The sequence below is a fragment of the Anguilla rostrata genome, chromosome 3 (genome assembly GCF_018555375.3).
Source record: "Anguilla rostrata isolate EN2019 chromosome 3, ASM1855537v3, whole genome shotgun sequence".
NCBI lineage: Eukaryota > Metazoa > Chordata > Actinopteri > Anguilliformes > Anguillidae > Anguilla > Anguilla rostrata.
In genome coordinates, this window is record NC_057935.1 from 59,389,524 (window position 1) to 59,410,583 (window position 21,060).

General features: G+C 41.0%; 2 protein-coding genes across 5 annotated transcripts; one reads left to right on the plus strand and one right to left on the minus strand.

The window, feature by feature from the left end:
* The first annotated feature begins 341 nt into the window (after window positions 1-341).
* Window positions 342-7,178, plus strand: LOC135251402 (Y-box-binding protein 2-A-like). 4 transcript variants are annotated; one of them, XM_064328805.1, is made up of 10 exons: window positions 342-524; window positions 1,972-2,035; window positions 2,429-2,462; window positions 2,544-2,633; window positions 2,909-3,166; window positions 3,772-3,872; window positions 4,639-4,840; window positions 5,161-5,298; window positions 5,827-5,900; window positions 6,585-7,178. In XM_064328805.1, exons 1-9 carry the CDS (start codon window positions 446-448, stop codon window positions 5,860-5,862), a joined length of 1,002 nt encoding a protein of 333 aa, XP_064184875.1. In that variant the 5' UTR covers window positions 342-445; the 3' UTR covers window positions 5,863-5,900; window positions 6,585-7,178. The 4 variants fall into 4 exon arrangements, with proteins under 4 accessions (XP_064184875.1, XP_064184878.1, XP_064184879.1 ...); XM_064328808.1 differs by having other exon boundaries at window positions 365-524; window positions 2,391-2,462; XM_064328809.1 differs by lacking the exon at window positions 342-524 and adding an exon at window positions 934-997 and having other exon boundaries at window positions 2,391-2,462.
* A 574-nt stretch (window positions 7,179-7,752) lies between these two features.
* LOC135251400 (solute carrier family 2, facilitated glucose transporter member 4-like) lies at window positions 7,753-19,934 on the minus strand. The gene is made up of 11 exons (XM_064328803.1): window positions 19,479-19,934; window positions 15,372-15,467; window positions 14,036-14,196; window positions 12,761-12,885; window positions 12,450-12,565; window positions 12,182-12,344; window positions 11,579-11,766; window positions 11,242-11,346; window positions 10,032-10,133; window positions 9,232-9,435; window positions 7,753-8,901 (listed from the first exon to the last, which is right to left on the minus strand). The coding sequence occupies exons 1-11, from the start codon at window positions 19,509-19,511 to the stop codon at window positions 8,662-8,664; spliced, it is 1,533 nt and encodes a 510-aa protein (XP_064184873.1). The 5' UTR covers window positions 19,512-19,934; the 3' UTR covers window positions 7,753-8,661.
* Window positions 19,935-21,060: the final 1,126 nt, after the last annotated feature.

A 21,060-nucleotide genomic window follows, 5' to 3' on the forward strand; every position in this document is an offset into this window, starting at 1 on the left:
ATATTTTCATAAAGCAACTTGTTTCCTGTTAATTGGGCCAGTGTTCTGTGTTAATGTACATTACATTGCATTATTTTGTAATATATAGACTGTATGCCCTTAAAATAATATCACCACAACGAATTCCTATGTGCTACGTAAACCAGATTGTAATTTTGTGAATATGACATCAAAATCGCTTACACCTTTTGAAGTTTTTCTCTTTTCTTTTCAAATCAGACCAAGTTCCCCGCGAGAGCTCCGCACCTTGCATGCCACCAATTGTTGTGCTTCTTTTGGCCAATGGGACTCCGGCTATTGGCTAATCAAAAGCCAATGGTTGTGGGGCAAATTCGGCGTTACTCATGAGACTACAGGCATAAAAAGTTTGCACTGCCGACCCGAGCAAACCTAGGATAGAAAGAGGGAGGGGGGCAAGAAACAAAAAGCGTGATAGTGAGAGAAAATGAGCGACGCCGAAGTATCGGGCTCCCCGCCGTCGGCGCCGTTGGAGGACCAGCCACAGCTGGAGAAAAAAATTATAGGTAGGGAAATGACAAGATGACTTGAATGTAGAATTTTCCCATGAGAAATTAGCCTACCGTTTTTAAAGCTTTTTTCCGGTTAAATGTTTTTGAAAATCTTTGTTTTGCATGGGTAATGGGCACCCGCTTTCGTGGTATGATTTGTGATCAAATATTATGTCTCCGCATCAATATTTGAGTTGCATTCCATTGGTTTTCATGGTTCACGCCTTTACTCTCCCTTTGTTCACGTAAAGAAGGTGCATGGATCACAGTTTTCCCCAGTAGTGTGTTAAACCTGGTATGTAAACTCAATTGTTTGAACTTCAATATATGAGTTTAAGAATACGTATCATTAAGCGTAGCCTACCATAGGTCGCTAGTTCCACGTGTTCCGTTTTCTTTCAGGCCACGAATGGTCTGGTCATTTGGTAGTGCAGGTGTGAAGACTTTTACCCCAGGCAAAAGTCCTGTGGCCATTTTCTCCAAAATGGGTAAATTGATTATGCTTCTTGACTGTAACTGCAGCCACGTTCTCATCGTATAATTTGCCGACAGTTCAACTGTTAAATTTTAACAGGCAGACTGATATAATTATAGACATAAGGAAATGAGAAGTAAGGAAAATTATTTGTTTGAAGTAAAATGTTGTGTTGTAGGCACAAAGTCTTATTCGTGTGGTTAATTCTTATGGATGCCAATTCGGACATGTCGAAATATTGTCCTGTCGATATTCAATCACAGAATGGCATTTTATTACACGGCTAACCGAGTGGGAAATATAGGAAAGGGGGGGCTTTTAAATGGACAAATACAGATACATCCAACTACAATAAGGGCTTTAATCAGTTTTCTTGATCAATTAGAACAGTCTGTTCAATCTGTGAACTGTATGTCGATGTTTACCGATCCTAACCTACAAATCACAAAGTAAATCTGCATGCGTCAATTTTTGGAGAGAATATTTGAGGGTAGCCGATGTGATTGATTTAGAATGCAGCGATTTTAAGTTTTAAAATGACTCTTTATCCCTGGAAACTGGTATTCAATGAGGAGAGCACACAACCGCCTTTTGGCATTGGGCTAATTTCAGCTTCATTTCGGTTGCCTGTGAATTTCTCTGCTTAGGCCGCATTTCTTGTCCTACTTGAACTAGGTGTGGGGAAACACATCTCAAAGTTCGTTGTTAATAATCAACGAATACGCTCACACTATACAAACAACTTGGATCCATTTCTGGGTGATAAGTGAAGTAGATTACAGCATGCCCACTGTAAAGGACTTTGTAGGAAGTCTCCTTTAGAGGTTGACTTGCATATTAAAATGTTTTTGACCATTCCATTGTTTGTCTGATATTGAACAAGCATACATACAGACAGCTCAGGTGACCCTTCAAATATTGCTTGGGAAATTCTATTTGCATGATATTTATGTGGGAAAATATAACACCTAATTGATGTTGTTGCAGCTTCTCTGGTCCAAGGCACAGTGAAATGGTTCAATGTGCGGAATGGCTATGGCTTCATAAACAGGTACCTATGGCTATACATGGAAATATTTTTTAATATTCTCAAAATGAGGATTGCATGAAGGGTGAACAAGATGCATTTAGGTATTAAAATCTCATGTTAGTTTTGTCTGTAATCACTTGTACACATCATTGCAGTAACGCACAATGTGTACCGATTTCTCTGCCATTTCTTTTTGTCACATAATGGATACTTTGACCATTGTGGGACAAATCAAGTGAGTGTTCGTGTGTGCCTGTGTGCAGATGCATACATTTGTGAAGAATGGGCAATTGCCTTCTAAGAGGTTGGTCCATCTACCCCAATACTAGTCTGTGGATACGGTTTCATATTTCAGTGGTTCCTAATCTCTCAATAGATAATGACTGGACCTCACCTGTCTGTCCTTTGTCTTAGAAATGACACAAAGGAGGATGTTTTTGTCCATCAGGTGAGTTTGCTGGGATTTATAATTCAAGCAAGATTCTTATTGTGTCTGAGCCCCGATTCACTCAGAGTTTCTTTGGTTTAGACGGCGATCAAAAAGAATAACCCCAGAAAATTCCTTCGCAGTGTTGGAGATGGAGAAATTGTGGAGTTTGACGTAGTTGAAGCAGCTAAGGCAAGATGTCTGGGCTTTTTAAAATCCTTCTATTCCTAAAGAACAGAACAGGTTAAATATATATTTGCGTTAGGTAATATGCAAAGGAGCACTAAGTTTATGCTTTAAGCAAAAAAATTACTTGTACTGTGTATGAAGAACCTTGTGCCCACTGTAATGGACATCATGCATTAAGAGTTGTAATCTGCATGTATGTCCTATATTATCATGGAGCCAACATTTTCTACACCCTTTCACATGAAAGGTTAAAGGAGAGTCATAACTTTCATTCCCAGGGCTCAGAGGCTGCCAATGTGACTGGGCCAGGGGGTGTCCCAGTCAAAGGCAGCCGTTATGCCCCCAACAAGCGCAGGTTCCGTCGGCGTTTCTTTCCTCGTGGTTCCCGACCTGGCCAGGCTGAACAGAGCAAGGGTGGAGAGGGTTCCTCTGGCCCCACATCTGAGGGGGAGGGGGCCGGCGAGGGTGGGGTCCCACAACCACGCCCCGTTCCTCGCCGCCGCCGCCCTCGCCGAAGGCAAGAGGGCCAGGAAGAGGTGAGGATCACAGAAAGACCACAGCATGGCCCCGTTTTTCCTGAGTGGACCATTCTGTACAGTTACCAGATGTGCATGTGTGCTTTGTTGATCTCAGTTTGGGATCATGCAGGCAGATTGGCCTGCTGCTTTTAAAGAGGTCTTGCTGAAAGTTGTGACGGGTAAATTGAAAGGAAAATTTTACTCTAGGTGTAATTGGGATGTTAATGGACTTGCCAAATTTTATTTGTAAACCAATGTGATTTTCACTGCTGAAAGAAAAGCACTTAATATTATTTCATTAATTGAACTATATAATCTGTAAGGTTGGAAGTGCTGCTTCATGATAAAGAAAAAGGTCATACGGCGTTACCCCACTTGTGACTAAGTCTGGGCAGTACAACCCTGATTCTGGAAATCTACTGTCAGTAGGTTTTCATTTCAACCCTAATTTGACACACCTGATTATACCAATTAGCAGCTCAACTTGATTTCTAGCTCTTTAGTGGTGTGCATTGTAAATGTTAGAGTGAAAACCTACAGGATGGTAGATCTCCAGGAACTGTTGGGCGGCCCTGCCCTAGAATCTTTCCGTTCTTTATGTAGTTTGAAGTGTCTCCTCTTAGGGGGAGACGGGTGAACAGAAGAATGAAGGGGTCGTGGTGGAAGGGGAACTGGCTGTCCAGCAGAGAGCTGCTCCTCGGAGATTCAGGCCACAGTATCGCAGGTCAGTGAGGCCAAGTTCCTCACCGATGAGTTCAGAGGTCATACCGAACCCCTTCGACTCCTGTCATTTAATTAAATGTGACTGCTGGTGAGCGTTACCGTACAGCAGTGGTTTCCAACCCTGTTCCTGGAAATCTACCGTGCTTTAGGTTTTCATTTTAACCCTAATTTGGCACACCTGATTCTACTAATTAGCAGCTTAACAAGCTCTAGTTGTTGAGGTATGCCATGTAGGGGGTGAAAACCTACCGGACTATAGTTTTACAGGAACAGGGTTGAGGAGTTAGTTTCAGCATAGAAACGACATCACTTGTTTTGCAGAGCAATAAGACAAACGTCAAATCTCTAATTTGTTTTTTATTAATTCCTTCAAATTGTGAATACCATGCAAGTGAAACTCCCAATTTTTTTTTCTGTTGTGGACAGTTTTGGTATTGCTGTCTGGTAGGGCACCATTTCTTCAGAGATGGCAAAATTAATTCCCTGGGTTTTTTTTCTTGTGTACTAGCAGTCATACCAGAAGCACTTACCCATTAATCATTAGTTGCAAATAGTTTATGATCATACTGTGAACTCCCTGCCAGGGATTATAGTATGAATCCACCTTAAATTGGTGCCCCTGCAAGAGATCATGATTTGTTACTGAAAATTAGTGTGCTGCCAAATAATTTGTGGTCTTGTCTGACTACAGTGTGCATAGTACATTAAAGCAATGTGCCTGGCAAGTGAGGCTAATTTTCTGCATGCACTGTTCTTCCCCTCACTAGACCCTTCCGCCCCCGCCCAGCGGTTGGAGAACGGGCAGAGGGCCAGCAGTCCGCCCTCCCAGAGGGCCAGACAGAAGGACAAGAGGGGCAGCCTAATGGGGGACCGCCTGAGACCCAAGTGCAGAGGCCTCGCAGACAGTTCAGCCGCCGCAGGCTAAGGAACTCTGAGTCTGCGCCATCCAAGGCGACCCCTGCGCATGAGGTCAGCAGAGTTGCACCAATTATCTATAATTCTATTAAAACTTGTATGGGTATTTTATAGCCAAAAATTTTTTTAACCACTTGGTTCTGACTGATATGAGGTCCCTCATGTAATTATATCCATAAACAATTATTTTTACCCAACCCCCCAAATCCCTCTTTGTTCTACATGACATCATGTTGCTGTGATGGCAACATGAAGAGCTGAGTGTGTCATTACATGTTTAATTTTAGAATGTTTAGATTTTTTTTTTTTTTTTTTTGATAAATCTGTTATCTGAAATTTCCCCTGGGAAAAATTATTCTATTCTGCTCTTTCAGAATGGAACTGAAAAACCATCCACAGAGCCCAGCTCACCCACCCAAACATCCAAACCTGCAGATCTCAAGTCTTCACCCAAAGCTTCCCCAAAATCCTCCCCCAAGATGTCGCCCAAAACTGACAAGCCATCTGATAAGGTAAAGATGAAGAAGCACAAACCTGAGCATTTCTTTTTATGTGATATTGGTAAGGTAAATGTATGGACTTGCTGGCTTTGTATACTGTGCTTTTGTGCCCTTTATCTCCCTGATGTTGAATGTCTAAGTGGTTTTTATCGGCTCTCTCTGTAACGTCCAGTATTGATTTGAGGGCACAGGCAATTGTTTCCTCTGAAACGCATCAGCCACTGCTTCTCATCACACCACAGTTTGCTAATCTGACTCGGACATGATTTGGAGCACCCAGTCGACCAGTGGGAGTCACTGGTGCGCAGGTCATCCCGGCAAACTGAAACCCTCCCATCCCTGGCATATTGGCTCTCACTTCGCCTGCTAGCACATACCGGCACTGGCATGATCCACAGTCTCTTCCAGAACATGGGGCCCACTAAATTAGCAGCTACATTAAGTTTGCAGCAACTGGTACAGATGCTTATGCCTCACACATGACGGCATGCGTTCTTATGATGGTCTGTCATCCTTCATTCCCATTGTCCCTCTCTATAGGTGCCTGCTATGACAGTGACTCCACCTTCTGAATGACGCCACTGGGAAATGTGATCACATGACCCTTTTGAGAGGTGAGCAAGATAGGCTGATAAGTATAATAAGCCAAACACTGGGGTGATGGTAACTTTCTTTGCACCCATGGAAATTGGTGACAGAAGGGAGAGCTGTCATTTGTTCCCTTACAGAAATTGGATATTTTACAATACTGTAAATATGTGGAATTTCCTTTAATACAATAAACATTTCTCAGCAGTGTTTAAATGTATTGCCATATCTGAAAGCAGCAGTAATTGTACAGTTGCCCCTATGTGTAATGTCTAATGTATTAAAATGTACAGTGTAATATTCTTTTTCAATATTTTCAGTATATATAATTTGTTTGGGGTGGAAAATGTATTGTTGGCAACCTGGATTTACTGCTTGTCATGATAAATCAATTTATATAGCAACTTTCTAAAAAGCTGGTTCTCTTTTGGATTTAATGCAAAACTGGACTGTTTTAATGGGGGTGAATTCCTGTCCTCCAGGGCTGTACACAAGATTATCATTCCTGACCGCTTTCTGCTAAAAAAGTTATGATTTATAGAATGCCTCTTCCTCAAGTTATGATTGGTGTATTGGCTATGGGTCTGGAGTTGTCTACTTTTCTGTGGGGTCATAAGTACACAAATTTGGTAGTGCTAATCATGCTGCTTGTAACACTCATCCTTCTCTTCTTCCCCAAACCTTGTCCTTCCCTCCCCCACTCTCTGTAGGTCCCTGGGTGGGTTAGCTGGGGTTGGACCAGGCTCGTCTCTCCACACCTGCTGGGGGCAGTTCTTCCCCACCCCCCTCCCTCGCCCCCTCCCCCACCTCATCACACCCCACTAGACTTGTCTAGCCTGGACCCTTTAGCTGGACAAATGGGGGCAAAAGGGGAGTGCAATTTAGAAGTTTAATGGTGATGGAAATTGAAAAAACAACTCACGAAAATTATAAACCTGCACTGATGGCCACTTTTTCCACGTTCCCGCCAGTTTACTTTAATCTACTGAAAAGAGCTATAACGAAATGGTAACCAGGCCTATTTGGCTATTTATGTTTTAAGGGATGAGGAAAAGCTATGTTAGGGTGGTGGAGTGTAGGGTGGGATTGCACGTTGAGACCATACTATTGTCTACCACCTGCAGGGACTAATATAATGCTGCCCCCCTATTAATGAATCACAGCCTGAGCTGGATAATGATGTCCTTTTTTCCCATTTGTTCTGTTTGTCTTGTTTTTGTTGGCACTTTGGAGGGAATGATGTGCAATGAAACGTCAGTATATAAAATGTACATTAAAAAGAAAATCCTGTATGCAAAAATGTACATGCTGCAGTTTTTTCCCCGCTTCTGCTGACTGCTCACATTCCAGACCACATCCTGTCACTTCAGTCTCCATTTGGGTTGTCCCTGTGACTCTTTAAAATTTCAAAACTACCGTTATGAAATCCAGGTTTCTAAATTGATATGTAATTTAATGTTTGTTTATAACGTGTAAGTGTACAATCTTTGTTGGCTGGTCACTTCAGATCATGGCTCAGAGTATCCAAGTACAATTGTGTATGTTAAAAGGGCCATTCACCCAACAATTGAAATTAATGTAGAGTACTATCTATCTGTCCATCCTGATGGTTTCGCTGAGATGAGTTTTCTAGATACCCACTGCAGCTCCCCCTGATACAACGGACCCAGGGGCATCACAGTGGGAGTGCTTTGGTTGAGACTGTGTGGGTATACTCAGTTTGTGTGCTTTGTAGAAAGTGGTTTTTCATTGAAATGTCCACAAATTAAGCTCTGTATATTTGTCACTGGCATATTTGGAAAGCTTGAGGTCTGTTGCATCAAGGTGAGCTGCAGCGGGTATCTAGAAAATTTGTCAAACACAAAAGACCAAAATGGCTTTTCATTAATTATGACTTTATATGAATTGCAGGTCCTCATGTTTTACAGTTTTTGTTTTGTAACAAATTGCCACAGACACACAGATCAGTACAGATTGGACATCAAACGGCATACATGCTTAAATTGGCAAACATCAGCAAACCCTACAATATCTGTATAGCTTTCATACATCTATTTAAACCTTAAAATCGATGGTGCTTATTTTGGGGTTGTTCAGATAGAAACTAGGTCTACTTGTACAATTGAGTGCATTAACTTTTTGGAGACCCTTTACCAGAACAAAATAACCTTAAAAACACTATATACATCATGTACTAAAACAATTTGTTTTAATAATACACTGTCTATTGAGCAGCAAGAGTAATCCCATTGATATCTGTCATACAGAGAGGTCCAGTCAATCATATTCCAAGGGATGTGTCCTGTGTGGCAGCCCCTCAGAGTTTAAACTGTGCTTGGATGGTCTCTGCTGGCCAAAAAGACATAGAACATTACCACTTTTAGGACAATGAATAATCCCCAGGATAGAGCGCTGTGTTCACTGTATGGAAATAGTTTACTTGTCAGTAACTGTGCTTGTGAGCAGCTTCCATTTCTGAGAAATAAAATCTGCAGTGTGTAGGTTAAAGTGCAGGAATATAATTTTCTCCTAAGCAACCGTGTGCATTCTTAGAGTAAAATCCCAGCCCACACCTTTTACTTCATTCATGGCTAGCCTTGTAAAATGTCTCCCGTTCCTTTCTTCCACATCCCTTACTGCCACTACACACCAAAAATGGTGTTGAGTTCTCTCCCACCCGTTGACTTGCTTTAGATTTTCTCGCTTCATAGCAGGCATCCAATCCCATCTTTTTCTCTCCCGTCCCTCTAGCTGAAGCTTGTCCCCCCCCTCCCCAACCCCTATATCTCAGTTCAGACTTCCCTCCCCCAAGTACTCCAGCTCTGTGCTGGTCTTGTCCAGGTCCATGTCCATGTCCATGTCCATGCCCATGTCCAGGTCCATCATGCTGACTGGGCGACGTTGGAAGCCTGCAGAGATCTGGTCAAAGGTCTTTCCCCGTGTCTCAGGCACTCGGAAGAATGTGAAAAGAAGGAAGAAGAGGAGGAGAACTGCAAAGATGAGGAAGACATATGGGCCACAAAGATCCTATGAAGAGGGAGAAAGGGTTGTAGGGTTACCAGTCTGGAACTGGACAGATCTTGATGAATAACAACCGTGTCAGACTACAAGGCTCTATTGATCAATTTCAAGAATAAAGTTCATATTATACTCTCAAATTCTGCTTAGATTTTTTGTAACAAAAGGAAAATGGTAAAATTTTAACTGTACGACTGAGTATAAAACATCTCTTACATTTGACATTAGTTTACCTGCTTCATAATGTGTATTCAGTGGTTGAAACAGTTGACTGAATTTCTTTCACAAAAAGAAAGTATTACTAAAGATCAATTACCATGATCAATTTCTCATACTCACAGCGATGTACTGGAAGCTCATGCCGATAATGAAGTTGGCGGTCCAGTTGGAACAGCCAGCAACAGCCATAGCGGCTGGCCGTGGACCCTGGGAGAAAAGCTCGGCCACAAAGAACCAGGGGATGGGCCCTGGGCCCACTTCAAAGAATGCCACAAAGCCGAAGATGGCCAGCATGCTGATATATTTCATTGACGGCACGCTTTCCTGACGGGGCCAGAGGAGGGGGAGAGATCACTTAGAAGGGTGAATGCAAGCAGATAGAGGATGTGAGGCAGCAGTAAGAGCATTTGTAAGCAAATGCCTTCATGAAGGGTGGTGCAGGTTTTCAGTATTTCACGTACAGCCCATTCATGCTGCTAGGTTAAAAAGGCAAGCACAGGTTGAACCAATAAAAACCAACCCACTGATGTTTTTTTTCGGGACATAGGTGTAACAGAATTTTCTGAATTTGCAAGAATGGGTAAAACCTTGCTGCACAGGAATTATGTTACAAAAATAATAATCTTTCATTTTTATTCTGAGCATGATTAGCACTGAAAAAGTGCACTATGCCATGTGGCACCCCTGCATATCATCATCTTATAATCCTAATACCAGCCTGCACTGGTGTCCTTCTTGTTCTATACTCAGTTCTACAGGCAGTTGCAGAAGAGCCAATGCATAGAGGCAGGGGCAAAGAAGAGGACAGAATGAAGAGAGTTGCTTACAATGCCCATTAAGTGGGACAGGAAGTACTGAACCTCAATCAGTATGAGCTTCATTTCATTCTTAAGTGTCATCTGAACCCTTGCTGAACTTACCAAGAGAGCAAGAGCCACGGTCATGATGATGGCACACAAACACATGCCACCCAATCCCAGCATGTGAAGTGTTCGACGACCCATCTTCTCCACCAGAAAAAGCTGTTAATTGAACCACAAAGAACAAGCAGGTCAGTATGAAGGTAATTTTTCAATTTGAGTTGTGAATAACATTGGAGATATTCAGTCTATTTGTGAATTTGTCAGTAAATAAATATCAACAACAGAACGGCCAGCTTAGTGTTTGTAGAGTACTGGAATAAAGTTGTATGTTGACAGACGAGACGAGTAGAGGCCTGAACCAAAATGATGGAAAGAGGAAAGTGTGTAGAAAGAAAGGAACTAATGACCCAAAGCATGCCACCTGTGTGCAGAAATATCTTAGCAACTTGGATCCAAACAAATGCTTCAAAATTAATTTGATGGTGCTTCACCTTGTAGCAGGACAATGAGCCCAAACATGCTGCTTAAGCAACCAAGTTTTTCAGGGCCAAAAACTGGCATGTTCTTGACAGGTCAAGTCAATCACCTGACCTGAATCCAATTGAGCATGTGTTTCACTTGCAGACGTCACACAGTCATTGAAATGTGCAACTGTGCTCACTTTATTTAAATATATTTTCATTTTTACTTTTGGTTCCCTACAATGAGTAACTATGTATAAAACAGGCAATAATTCCTACATGGTTCACCCTATATGGATGTAAACACCCTGAAATCAAAGCTGACAGTCCGTACTTTAACCTCAAATTCATTGTTACAATTTAAATCCAATATGATAGAGTACAGGGCCAAGAAAGCCTCGCAGTCCAAATACATATGGACTGCACCATATATAATTCACTCTGATTAAGCAATTTTCAATTAGATATAGACAACCAATCTTGGCACAGTTTTGGAAATTTTCCACTTATCTGTTTTACATTTTAAAGGTGTCATGGTAATATTTAGAATCTACAAATAGCTGCAGTTTCTAGAGCAATACTGCAATGAAATGAAAATAATAAAAAATAAATATCCTCTTTGTTTCACAGTAAGATAACAGCACATTTTTGACATTCAACTAGTGCCAGTAGCAATTGTTGATACAGTATTTGTTTTAATATATTTATGCTGATGTAATATATATATATATATATATATATATAAATTAATCTAATAGTGTTACTGATTGCATATATTGCTCCGCTATCCCCTACTGTAAGCCTACCGAGACCACTGTGAAGGCACAGTTGACCGTTCCAGCGCCGATGGTGGCATAGACTGGGTTCTGCACCCCTGCCTTCTGGAAGATGCTGGTGGAGTAGTAGAATATCTGAATGGGAGACGGGACAGAAGCAAGGAGCCTTATCTAAGGGGGTAAACACTGGAACATACTCTTGAGTGACAATGCAGAAAACATTCCCTGCCATCCATTACTCTTTGTTCACACTTATAGCCCCATCCCTGACTGGCGTCCAGCTCCAAGCCCTCAGTACATCCATGAAGCCTAGCCTCCCAGTTACGCTAACAGCTAGCCGCAGCTGCTTAGTCACACAGTAACTTACAGCATTGATCCCGGTCAGCTGTTGTGAGAGCTGGAGAAGGATGGCAATGATGATTGGCTGTCGGTAGAGCGGTGAGCGAAAGATCTCTGCGATGGACACTTTCCTCTCCATGTCCATCCTCCTCTTTTCCTCTTTCATTTCTGCAAGGGCGCTGCTCACATCCTGCATCCCTGTCAGCCGCCGGAGGCCTAAGAAAGGAGGGAGTGATAGAGAGATGGGGCAGTGTATGCATGTAACTACTGGGGCCTAGAAAATAGAATGCATCATCCAGTGAGTCTAAATTTATCCCCCACATTTTATTGCAAGATTTAGCATTAGTTACAATTATTACAATGAGTATGAAAATGTGATAAGAACCTTAATGCGATTTTAATGGAACAAAATTGGGTATACTTAATGTTGATTACAGACATATTTGTTGACTTAAATTGTATTCAGACCAGTGAAACAATGTAGCGTAAGCGGAATTGTATATAAGCTTAATATACAAGTTTAACCCTTTCTGTTTATTAGTGTTACGCAGCACTACCAGTGTTCATTGGTCTATACTGTGTTCCTCAGGGTGTGTTAGCAAGGGGTCTGTTCTCCATGTGGGGTTCCTACCACTCTTGGCATGGTGTTCCTGGCAGCGGATGATATAGAGATAGCGTGGGCTCTCTGGGCAGAAGGGCAGGAGCGCCATCTGCAGGACAGTGGGTAGTACTGTCACTCCCATGAGCACTGGCCACAGTGTTTCACTGCCCAGTAAGGACTCCAGCCCCAGGATCTGGAGAGTGAGAGACAATGTGTAAATTATGCAGGGTAGGTGTTGCACTCTCTCTCACACACACAAACACACACACATACACACACTCGTCAAACACAGCTTTACCTGGGCAAATAATATCCCAGTAACAATGGCCAGCTGATGCAGAGTCCCCAGTGCCCCTCGCAGACTGGTGGGTGCAATTTCACCCACATACATGGGTACCAGCCCTGACGCCAACCCTGAGAATGAACACATTTAGCATTATAATGCGATGACTTCATCAGGTTTCATCTAAATCCATCCATTTTAAGTTATCCTATTTGTAAACAGACAAAATCGACAGATGGAAAGACAAACACACATCCACTGACATGTGCCTCTACAAAGGAGAGACTAAACCTTTGTCTAATCCAAAGGAAAAAAGAAGTACTTACCACAATATGCACCGATGATGAAACGGCCTAAAATCATCATCTCAAATGAGAGGCAGAGCTTAGCCATGCCCATCATGGCTCCACCAATGAATGCCAGCAGGTTATTAATGAGCATGGCTTTCCTCCTGTTAGATTGCATACAACAGTTAAAATAAATTTAGATATTGTTCATTTATCTTCAATAGAAGTGGTTGTATGACAGGTGTGAGATTCCTCCAATAAACAACTTATGGTACGGATCTATAATGTAGCAATAAGATAAATGATTAATTCAAGCACTTCATTATTTCAGGGCTATTAAGAAATAATCAAAATCAGCAATAACCATATCAAATTCTAGTTCAGGGTCGCCCAACCCTGTTCTTGGAGATCTACCATCCAGTAGGTATTCACTCCAACCCTAACAAAGCACACCTCATTCAACAGCTAGAGGCCTCACTGAGCAGCTAATTAGTAGAATCAGATGTGCCAAATTAGGGTTGAAATGAAAGCCTACATGACAGTAGATCACCAAGAACAGGGTTGGGCAGCCCTGCTCTAGGACAAGCTAACAGGTGCATACCTATGAAATAGGTGAATTTGCTAGCTGCCAACATAAAATGAAATACATTTTAAGCATAACCGATTATTTTAATGAGGAAGCAATATTGTGAGTCAACATTTTGTAAAAATGCTCCATGGATTTAAAAAAGTCCTATGGAAGGGAAAGGAGGGGCATATAGTTGGTGAGAGAACACATGCAGTATGGTTCATCTGTGAGGACACAACATGCCATAAAAATACCCTCAGCTTCCAGAAGAACACTTTGATCCTACTAAACATGTACAGAGGGCTAAGGTGACCCTATTCTCTCTCTGAATCCTCTTTCACTTTACAAGAACTCTGGGCTCAGGTCCAGATCATGTCCTCATGCATATTCTGATATCTGAGATGGACTTAACTGCATGTGTGCACAGACAACATATATTAACTAATTAATTAATATCCAAATATAAATAATGGTCTTAGGTTTGTGCTATAAAATGACTAGTAACATCTCTGGTTCGATTAAAATTGGCCCTGGATTAGATTTGGTGATCTCATTTTATGGGGAAAATACCGCATTGTCTGTTCGTTTTATAGTTTGTATTTGTTAATGTGTATGCATGTAGGACTGTGTGTTCATGTGGGTGTGAGTGTGTGTGTATAAAGTGGACAGTGGAACTTAATTGAATCCATGTTCTTGTGTAATCCATTGAGCACTGCATAGGTCTGTCACTCTATCAGGTGTCCTACCTGCCAAGCCACTCAGAGACGAACCCCAAGCAAAATGAAGACATCATGCCCCCGACGGAGAAGATGGCCACTGATAGGGACCATAGGGAAGTGAGGGTAGTAATGGGTATGGGTTCCTTGTAACGGTGGATCCATGTAGCATTGTAGTCCTTTTCAATAATCTGACCAGGGAGCAGAGGCAGAAAAGAAAGACAGAGCACAGTAGTATTCAGCACAGAAAGAGCCCATGTATGCATGCTAGTTGCTAGTATGTAGTATGCTATGGATGTATGCCTTGCATATAATTTCATTAGGAAAATGGCGAGTATTGTTGAACTGAATGGCCTGCCCTCGTCATTATGTTATGTTATGCACACCCAACAATCCACAGAGACTTCACTAGCTGTTGGTTGGAAAACACAGATGTATAATATAAGTAACAGACAGTGGTTTATACATGCTGCAATAGAACCACAAACCACAGTAACGAATTCATCAACCTGATGATGTTTTTACACCCACTTTTACGTTTGTACGTGTACTGAATGCGTCACTGCCTGAATGTGATACGCCTCCCTTGTCTGTGTCACCGTGTGAACCCTAAACGAACCTTATGAACAAACCTCAAAATAGCCTTCTTTCCCATGACACCAGAAGCAATGCCCCTCTCCAGCCTCCGGTTGCACCCCCAGCTGCGTCAGACACCCGAGCCGGGGGTTATTTAAAGGAGGCGGGTTCAGAAGTGGGGCTTGTACGTATTTTTGGCTGGCCAGGGTTTCCGCAAACTGCACGTTGCACACACCCCCCTTCATGTTGACATTATTGGAATGCCTCCCTTACCTGCTCTACCCACACTCTCAGTTGCACGGCTCTCTCTTGCTCTCCCTCCCTCCCTTTCCTTTATCTTATTTTTTCTTGCCCACCACTTTGCAATTACCTCTCAAACTAAGTTAACGTTTATTTGACCTGGTTTTAGATTCCATGCTGTTTAATTGCAATGCTCCATTTCTTCATTCTAGTGTTATCGCTGACCTTCTTCAAAGCACAATGCATTCATATAGTCAAGCTTTTATGTGGCCTCTAACATCTTTTTTAAAATATATTATTGAAGAGGACCAATACCGCAAAATGTTTACAAGAACTTCATTAGTACATTTGAAGCATAAATTACTTCATTTTTGAATTTGCTTTTTGCCTAGAAGATGACATTGGTTTTCCCCTGTGCATATCTATGAACTTTCTATGTGCATCAGTGCGTTGTTACACAAACCATTCAAAGTATGATATGCTCAAGTTTATTCATGTGTAGCAAACAGGCCACAATAAATTACATTAGGCAAAAAAATTAATGACTTACCTTTTGGGGTGCATTGATGACACCAATATTGTACCCAAATTCAAGGGACCCCAAAACCGCAGTGAACACAGAAAGGGCAAGGGTTCCAGTCACTCTCTGTGTAAACAGAATACACTGTTATCATTGTGCAAAAAATTGGTCCTTGGGCAAGTCTTGGTTCCTGTCCCTGCCAAGGACATACCAGCACAGGGAGGGGAGTAACTATTATGCAGAGTCAATTTCTTTTTATTTCTGTATTTATTCATGTATATATAAATGCAGTACTGTGGTAGTATTTGAAAACACCAAACAATAATTTAATCCTCACAAGGCCTCTGTACTTTGCTCACACAACAGCTATAATACATTTAAACTAATATCTTGTCCAGTCAGCGAGACACCACTATCAGAAACAATATGGATCTCTGTAGAGCAAAGTTGCAAACTTGGATAATGTGTGTATAAATGGTAATATAAATAAAAACATTTGGTTAAGATGCCAGTTGAAGCAGTGTTGCTGTACCCTGCGGCTCGAAAGTGAATTGCATCAGCAAGATATATGAAATTGCATCAACTCCATGTTTGAATACCATATGAAAATATGAGCGGTGTTTATGTGTGATATCACAATATCACCCATGATTACTGTATGCGTTTTAATACCCCCCCCCCCCTCCATAATTTGGATCCCTTGTCATATATATGACAGATTTCATTACTACAATCTCTGCCATCGATTTGGGAGAGTGCAGAAAAGCACTCCGAAGCTTGCAATACCAAGCACCACTTCTTACCACACCACAGTTCACAAGTTGGGCTTACAGAGGGGGTCGCTCAGAGGAAAACACTTAATGCGCAGCTTAATACGTAAACTTGCAAGTGCCTGATCAACCAGTGGGGGTTGCTGGTGTGCAACGAGAGGCTGTAACCACTGCCGACTGAAACACTCTCATCCCTGGGCGAAGCTAGATCCAGTCATGTGTTACCCTGCAGGGCTGTTGGCCACAATCGATGAGTATGTGTTTCACATTACATTTACATTACCTTTATTTGGCAGCCGCTTTTATCGAAAGCAATGTACAAGAAGTGCATACCAAAGGTCATTGGACTCCTACAAAACACAGGTCCAGTAATGTACAATATTCATTATGTAACAGTTATCCATAGCCATGGACATCAAGTCCAAGTTTTATTTATGAGGAACAAACAGACCAACCTTCCCCCCTTTCCAAAACCTACAAAATCTACTATTCTCTGTCACCCCTCGCTTTCACTCCACTCTCACAAAATTGTCTCTGGTTTGCGGTATAGTAACCTTCTCAGTAATATATATTATCTCACAGTGATCACATTACATCTTTGTAAGGACTTTCCATAATCTTTCAATCACAGACAAATCCTCCATAATGTATATATCAGTCAGACCCTTTCATGAGGGACACAGTCAACCACCCCCCCCCCACGCACACACACACACACACACACCCACACACAGAAATATTGCTATATTTATCTGTGATGGTAATGATGAAAAATCTATTTAAATAAGGCCTGGGCTTCACTGCTTACCATATGATTAGGGATTGGACATTAAGTTCCATTGCCTCTGCCATCAAGCTGAACACACCTGTCCCCACAATGACTGACAGGGTCTCTGAGAGGCACCAGGCAGTCCTACTGTTTACATCTGTTTATTGCCAACATGGTCAGGCTGGAATATAGTAGGTCGTCTCCTGTGCAGCATTTGTCATGAATGCTCACAGGTTGCTTTGGCAATTTGTTTATTACTTTTCTGAATTATTTCTGAATAATACTGTCTCACTGCCTCCTCTGTTTCTGGATTGAGAGTTACTTGATGCATGTTTTCCTGTTATTATAACTTTCATACAGTAGATTACATTAGGTCCCATTTAAAAATGCCTTTGGTGGGTTGTATTTGTTCTTTTCAGATGCCTTGATTAATTTTATTCTATACCAGCATACCAAATCTTCTTTGCATTAACATACTTTCAGCAAATGAATGCAGTGCGTCTGAGAATGTCCTTTTAATATATTCACTACTTTTATCTCACAAATGAGACTTTTGAATGTGAAATTGCCTAACGCTTTCATTTATTGCTTCTGAACCAACTGACTATACACATATGTCACACCTTGCATATGTCAGCAACGTGACTTGCTGTGACCTTGTCACAGCGAGTCTCATGGTGACTTTTGTTTTGTAATTAGGTAGAAAAACAATGCAATACGTTGAAAAAAAGAGAAAAGGGCCAGTTATGCCTGATTTCTCTGGCTATGGACTTTGCTATAATTCTTCTAAGAAAACAAAACACAGTAAGAAGAGGAGTGGAAATGGTAACATTAAATTTAACAGGGAAGGTCTGTCATAAGTGTATGACAACATCAGTAATTACAGTGCTAGTAACGGTATATCACGAAAACATATATCACAAGTCCCAAAGCTGATTCCACTGCTTGCCCCCGTTTTATAAGCACCTACTACCCTCACCATTGTCCCTTCCAACTTAACAAGATAGAGAAACTGTGAATTGGGTTCAGTTGCACATGCTTACCCTCAAAGACTGGGATTAGATATTATTATAATAACGCAAAAACAAAAGGCAAAGCTGAGGTCAGTTTGTACAGGGCATTCTCTCTTCAGCAAAATCAACCATCACTGGAAAAAGTCTTGGGAAATTATCAGATCGGCCATTCATATTACATTGTTCCTTACAATCATTAATTGACAGAACACTGTAAAGATAAGGAACAAAAGTCTGATTCTTCTCAAGATCAGGCACATTTTTGTTCAATGGTTGAACGAATGGTTAAATCAAATGAACATGATATTGAAAAGGTTAATTTTGTTTGACATGAACACACCCTCTGGTCATACATAAACTGCTCAGGTTTTTCTTTGACATTGGGAAATATGTGCCTCCTGTCAAGGTCAGATTTTTAAGTGACAAGATAATTATCTCATACTTCCAAATGTGACAAAATATTTAATTAACATGAAAATATATGCCTACTTTGTGCATTTTGTTAACATGGACATATGATAATTACATTTCTGAAAAAAAAAAAACTTTACCCAGACAAGTTGGCCTCAAGTAACTGTATTTAAATTAAGTGTTAATAATGCTAAAATGCTGGAAAAAAATAAAAAATGCTAATAAAAAACAAAAAACAAATATGAAACAAACACAAATGATTCTTTTTGCCTGAGTAATGACCTTGACCAGAAATGGTTCTTTATCAGCTTTCGAGAATATCAGAAAATATGCCAGAGGTATGAATAATTCAGGCAGAATAAGCCTGCTTTTGTCTTTAAATTTAATCAATGTACAGGACTCTTCCCCATGTATTTTCTAGACTGATTGCTAGATTACATGGAAACACAACAGAATGTGAAATGAAAGGACTGTTAAGTGCTTTCTGTCACGGATATGACTGAATGACATTGTGCAAATATACGGTGTGAATACAGTGATATTCGAATTTATTTCGAACTACTGCTATGTAGTAATATCGCCTTCTAAAAACGTACGCAATCTTTATGTTTGTATTACTTATAACAAAATCACACGGATTTGCTGCAACTTGAGGCCAATGTGTTGTTGACTTGTCTTTCAGCCGGGTAAGGCAGGCCTACTGTACTGTTCTCGGTACTGCTCCACCCCCTGGGGAAATACCAGTAATCTCGCAGGTGAGTTGAGCAGACCAACACACACCTGAGCTATGAAAGGTGGAGGTGGAAAATACAAATATGTGGAGTAAAAATTATAAGGAAGAGCATTTCCATTAAATATGGATAAGAAAAAGGTCTCCTGGTATTACAATGACTAGCATTCACGTCTGGTGGTTCCTATGGTTTAATGTATCTACCTTACTGAATGCATTATCAAATATATTGAGTTGCGCAGTCATGTAGAGAAGCCGTGCTGCAGGCAAGCATTTTGACTGAGGGAATGCTCGCTGGTGATGAAAGGAGTAGAGGTGTAAATGATTACTTTATTGCAATAACTTATAAAGTCTTTTTTAACAGTCATTGAGCCGTGATAAATAAACCGATGGCATGTAAATTCATTTTTTTAAGTAAAACGAAGAAATTCATGCTAGCATTACCTCCGCTCCGAGTTGCTGAAACCCAGCCGGCATGGCTTTGACAGGACGAGACACTTGACTCAGTCTTTGCTTTTAAAGTGTCTCGTTCTCCCTGTCTCCAATGGGCAAGGCTTTCTCTACCCAGTTGACAAGTCCAAGTGGAAAAAGTGCTGGACAAATTTCACTTACAATGGATGGTAAAATACAATCCAATACCATGGAAAAAATAACTTGAACCCAAACTGAGAGGACGCCTCCCTCGGGTTTTAAATCCGAACCAGCGAAGGCGCTTGAGTAGCACTGTTATAACCTTTCCGTTTACACTGTCCACTTTTAAGTTTATAGTAGGCTGTGTCTGTTCGGTCTGGATAGAATGACACAAAAATACACACTCGCACACCTCTCGTTATTTTTTAAAGGAGGGGGAGAGAGAGGGGGAGGAGGCATGGAATTGCTCTACAGGGTATCAAACCACTCCATTCGTTCCAGGTCCTAAAACAGAGGTCGTCTCCTCGGGGGGAAACGAAAGCAGAAATTTGTCTTGACCTTATCAGCGATTGGCTGAAAGCAAGAAGAGTTTGTTTGCTGTGTATACACAATACGAATGGCTTTTCGGCATGATTTTACACACTGTGCCTGTGTTTAGATAAATCTCATAAAAACACGTTTTCAACGTACAAAAATGCCAAGTTACTCACACATACAAGACATACACCGTCTATAACTCATTCATTCACACTGCCAAAATCCAGGCCTGCCATTAAAAGTATTGAGATCAAAATGACGCCAAGTTACGGTACTACAAACAATATAGGCTATCTTGCCTCACCGAAATTAAATAAGATGTATTCCAAAGTAATACTACCCAATATTTCCTCAATTCTTTGAAGTCACGTGGCCCTGTATACGCATGCAGTACATGGACAGGCCAATCATACGTGTGGATGGCTTTCTCACAGTCAATATTGATTGAATAGGCGTCTAATATGTCCAATTCGTATAGGTATGTATGTATTTCGCTGCCCAGTCTTTCTGTTGCGTGGATGATTGTATGTGTCTTGGTATAAATGTCTGTTCGTAAATGTGAATGTAACATGCTGCGAGGGAAATGTCCCCATGGGGCTAAAGAAGTTCTCTATGTATGTATGTACAATATGTATTTCACATGCAGTATTTATTGTATGTAGCAAATATACAATAACTTGTACATGTACACAAATTCAGTTCAGAAGCAAGTATAAAAAGTATCTGGATAAATATGCTGACTGTAGTTACTCACCAGCAGTTTTCTACATGAATATCAATGTGTTCCATGAGGCAATTCGAAATATTTGACACTTTGATCTGACACAACGTTTGCATGACATTGTAAAATGGTAAGATTACAAAACACAGGGCCAAGTGACTTGAAAGAATTGAGGAAATATTGGGTAGCATTGCTTTAGAATACATCTTATTTAATTTCTATAGTTATAGACGGTGTATGTCTTGTGTGTGTGAATAACTTGGCATTTTTGTACGTTGAAAACGTGTTTTTATTACGGCTATCGTTGTGTGAATTTTACAGTCTGATGAGCGTGTACCGTTTAGCAGTTTCGGTTTA

Coding starts and splice junctions, on each gene's coding strand:
- LOC135251402 (XM_064328805.1), top strand. CDS start 446: ATGAGCGACGCCGAAGTATCGGGCTCCCCGCCGTCGGCGCCGTTGGAG. Junction 2,036..2,428: donor GGCTATGGCTTCATAAACAG/GTACCTATGGCT, acceptor CCTTTGTCTTAG/AAATGACACAAAGGAGGATG. Junction 3,167..3,771: donor GGCAAGAGGGCCAGGAAGAG/GTGAGGATCACA, acceptor GTCTCCTCTTAG/GGGGAGACGGGTGAACAGAA.
- LOC135251400 (XM_064328803.1), bottom strand. CDS start 19,511: ATGCCGGCTGGGTTTCAGCAACTCGGAGCGGAG. Junction 15,468..19,478: donor TTCAGCAACTCGGAGCGGAG/GTAATGCTAGCA, acceptor CTGTTTACACAG/AGAGTGACTGGAACCCTTGC. Junction 12,345..12,449: donor CTGGGATATTATTTGCCCAG/GTAAAGCTGTGT, acceptor CTCACTCTCCAG/ATCCTGGGGCTGGAGTCCTT.